The sequence below is a fragment of the Myotis brandtii genome, unplaced genomic scaffold (genome assembly GCF_000412655.1).
Source record: "Myotis brandtii unplaced genomic scaffold, ASM41265v1 scaffold90, whole genome shotgun sequence".
In the NCBI taxonomy this organism is placed as follows: Eukaryota; Metazoa; Chordata; class Mammalia; order Chiroptera; family Vespertilionidae; genus Myotis; species Myotis brandtii.
In genome coordinates, this window is record NW_005371694.1 from 1,674,445 (window position 1) to 1,678,219 (window position 3,775).

Genomic DNA, 3,775 nt, shown 5'->3' on the forward strand with positions numbered 1-3,775 from the left:
AGGCCTGGCGCAGAGCCGGCCTCAGTCCCAGTCCCGGCCCCGGCCCTGCAAGAAAAGGCTCACCGGGACCACCACCGGCGCTCCTGGCGCATTTCCTCGCCCTCCCAGGACCTGGAGCCCAACCCGTCATCACTGAACTTCCTCCTCTTGCCGCACTTTCCGAGCCCGAGGTGGGGGCGGAGGAAGAAGGGTTTGGAGAAAAGAGAAACGGAGTTTCGAAGCTACTTGGTGGCGCTTGCATTGAGCTGGGGGGTCGGGGGCTGGGGAGGAAGGGGACAGCTGCAAGGTTGGCCAACTTTTGTAAAATGGGGGTGGGGGGGAAACAAGGGTTGGCCCCTTTAAGGTTCACTCTCCCCTCCTCTCCACCTCCACCCCTGCCTTTCCCTCCCTCTCTTAGAGGCCAATTTTGTTAATTAAATGTTTTGTTTGCAACGCAGCTCTCATTCATTGCGGACACGTCATTCGGAGCAGATCTAAGCCAGAGACCAGATCTCATTAGATAAAGCCCATCAGAACTAAGAAAATGGAGGAGCCACTAATTAAAGCTTTTAATTGTGCGGATTCGCTGCAGCAAGGCAGCCGCTTTATCTGAAATCTTGGAGGGAGAGGAGGCAGAAGCCCAGCTCTGCCCAATCCACACTTGGTCGCCCAGGGGAGAGGGGACTGGGAAAAGCAGTGCCCATACCACCTACGCCCGCCCCTCCTCCCCCTGCCATACACACACATACACACACACACACCCCTCCCGGCTCTCCCGCAGCGTTTTAGCCAGATCTCGGTTGTTTTACAAAGCTCACAACCTCAAAGTCAGACAGTTTAAAAGCCCTTAATAAGTCGCTCTGTGGTCCCAGCCAGGCCATGGGGCCGCAGGGTCGGTCCCCTTCACCTGGTGGCCAGAGAGCAGATTACTCCGCCCTTCAGTGGCCCTCCATGGAGACTAGAAAGCTCCTCCAACAAGTGTCCTGCAGCGAGATTCCGGAGGAGGGGTACCTGAGAGGAAGAGGATAGTGCAGGCCTCCCACCTTTCCACCTTTTGGCATCTTGATGGGCAGAGGGAGGAAACAGTGAAGAAAGACTTCAGAGATTCCTTAAATTAGGAGGGGGGTGAGGGGAGGCAAAGAGTGTCGGCTGCTGATGAGCCCTGAGCAGAGTTTGAGGCCATCAATTTGGTACTGAGCTAGAACTCATCCCTCCGAGACGGATCTAAAAGGCTTTCAAGATAGCATCCAGTTCAAGAAAAGGCCTGGCTCCAGTTTTTAAACTCAGAGGAAAAAAGAAAGGAATGAGAATAAGGACCCAATTAATAAGGCTCCACCGGCACACACACACCCTCCACTGCTCCGTTAAGCCACCGAAAACAACAAATGGGCATTTATATTTGGCCTCAAGTATAGGGAAAGGAATGGAGAGTCCCAGGAACCCACTTGCCTAAACTTGTCCTGAGGGAATGCAAGTGGACCCATCTTCCTTTTAATTAGTGGTAATCAGAAGCAAAGGTTTTTTGAAGGCACTTGGAGAAGAGATGAATCTGTACCATTCACCGTGTCTGAACAGCACTGTCAATTTTTCCACTTCAAACCACCGTCCTTTCTTACCACAGTTTTGCTCTCTATTTAATTACAATACTGTCAAAGCTCAAGGCACTGCTTGGAAGGAGGACCAGAAAGCACTGCACTCATGCTCCTGCTGGTTTTCCAACATTTACCTCTAAAAGAACACTTAGTGAAATTAATGCTGCCATCTTAATTTCTAAGTAAAAGCCCTCTCCCATCATGTATTTCTTTTACTTGGCTGATTGAGGATGCCAGCAGAGTAGACATAGGTTGCTTCACTGGAATAATCAAATGTCATTTTACTCCATCATTTTACACTAAGGATATCACTGGGCTAACTATACACACACTCAGCTCTGAACCACATTGGGATCCTTTTCAGTTTTAACTGCAGAGTGAGGGAATCAAATGGAGCTAAACTTTGAACAAAATATCTCGTCCACTGATCTGCTGCCATTGAAAAAAAAAAGAACAAAATGTTCTACTAATCACTATAAAGAAAACGGTTTTGAGCAGAAATTTAAATAGAATGCAATTCTTTTTCAAAGTGAGCGGTTCTTGAGCACTTCTCTAGTATCAACGGTGTGCGTGGCTTTTTTTTTTTTTTAATTACTGGATGTTGAAACAAAACACCTCCTAGAAGCATTCATGTGCATCAGTCTATCAAACCATTTACTCAAATTAAATGTGTAATCCTTCAAATGCCTCCTTTCAAATTAATGAGTTTAAGTAGCTTGAGTTCACCTGAAAAGATCCTATAGGCACCTGACCTCCTGAATTCTTTCCATTAATTGCACTGAAACTTGTTGGAAAAGACTGCTTACACTGCCATATGAATGTTCCTATACATTGCTTTAAAATGCAAGATTAGTATATTCTATAGTCTCTTTTCCTGACTCTCTTTTGGGAACCAAGGATAATGACACAAATGACAACAATAAGCCCCAAATCTGAATATTCCTCAATAGTTAAAAGCTACAGATTCTACATCGCAAACCACACACTAACACTGAGGCAGCACAAGCCTCCAAGTAACAGTATATAAAGAGAAACGTCACCATTAAGTTTTGGGGTTGTTTTTTCCTGTAAGAATTACAAGTCTTTAAACTGATGGGGAATCAGCATTTTTCACAAGGAAACACAACACAAAGAATGAATCAGTTTTACATGCAAAAAAGTTTAAAGGTGCTGATGTCAATATCATAATTAGCCAAAATAGGCAAATCATTTCTCACTAATTTCACTTTTAAACCAACCTTTTGTCTCCATTCTATGTAGATCACTACCTTGCTTTAAGAAAGCAGCTTAACTCTCATTGGAAATGTTTTACTTTTAGCAGAGGGTCCCGGTTGGGGCTGACCACTTAAAATTTTGGTCCCCAGAGTGCCCAACTTTTGCACACCTCGCGGCACCAGCCGGGCAGTTTTTATTTAGTATAGCCTTCACCATTAATCTGTCATTAAAAATTCAAAGATTAACACATGCATCTTGAACCCCTTAAATTCAGCCAACCAGCAGGTTCTTGAGGTGCAGACTACAAGGTATTCTCCTAGGAGCTCTGCTCCTTTCCTTAAAACCCTTGGCAACCTTTGGCCTTGCCATTGCTCTACTTTCCCATCTTGGGAAGGGCAGCCAAGTCTTACCTAATGTAGTCATTTCTGCAAAGGATCATGCCGCTCTTGGTGTAACAGGACGTGCCGATGTCACCCAGCTGCGCCTGGCAGCAGGAGCACTTGAGGCACCGGCTGTGCCAGTAGCTGTCCATGGCATAGAGCAGAAAGCGGTCCGCAATCTTGCCCCCGCAGCCTGCGCACCGCTTCCAGGAGAGGGAGCCGGCCGTCACCGGGGGCGGCTGTGAGCTGCTGCCCGGATTCACCATGGTCTGCAGAAGGCGGGAAGGGGAAAGGGAGAGAAATACAAAAAGAAAAACACACGGGCGATGCAAAAGTTAGTAAGTGCCGCGTGAGCTAGCGAACAGTTCCCCCCCCAGACCTGCTGGAAGGAAGCAGCAGGGCAAGGGCGGGAAGGAGGGTGAGGGGAGAGGGAAGGAGGGAGGCTCGCCGGCAGCAGCCGCCTGTTTACTTTTCTCAAGCTTTGTTCTGAGGCCACGAGCTCCTCTCAACTTTCCAGCGCTCCCCACTGCTGACAATTTCAGCTTGGGTACTGTCAAAACTCCGAGAGCGAGGCTCGGCTGCGCGCTCCACCCCTCGCGGCGCCTCCGG

General features: G+C 47.9%; 1 protein-coding gene across 2 annotated transcripts in view; it reads right to left on the reverse strand.

Moving 5' to 3' along the window:
• Nucleotides 1-3,773, reverse strand: part of LMO4 (LIM domain only 4) — a 36,712-nt gene extending 32,939 nt beyond the window's left edge. For both annotated transcript variants that reach the window (XM_005885317.2, XM_005885315.2), the window contains exons 1-2: nucleotides 3,636-3,773; nucleotides 3,197-3,435 (exon numbers count right to left, since the gene is read on the reverse strand). In XM_005885317.2, coding sequence (XP_005885379.2) covers nucleotides 3,197-3,432 — 236 coding nt within the window. In that variant the 5' untranslated portion in view covers nucleotides 3,433-3,435; nucleotides 3,636-3,773. The remainder of the gene's footprint in view (nucleotides 1-3,196; nucleotides 3,436-3,635) is intronic.
• Nucleotides 3,774-3,775: the final 2 nt, after the last annotated feature.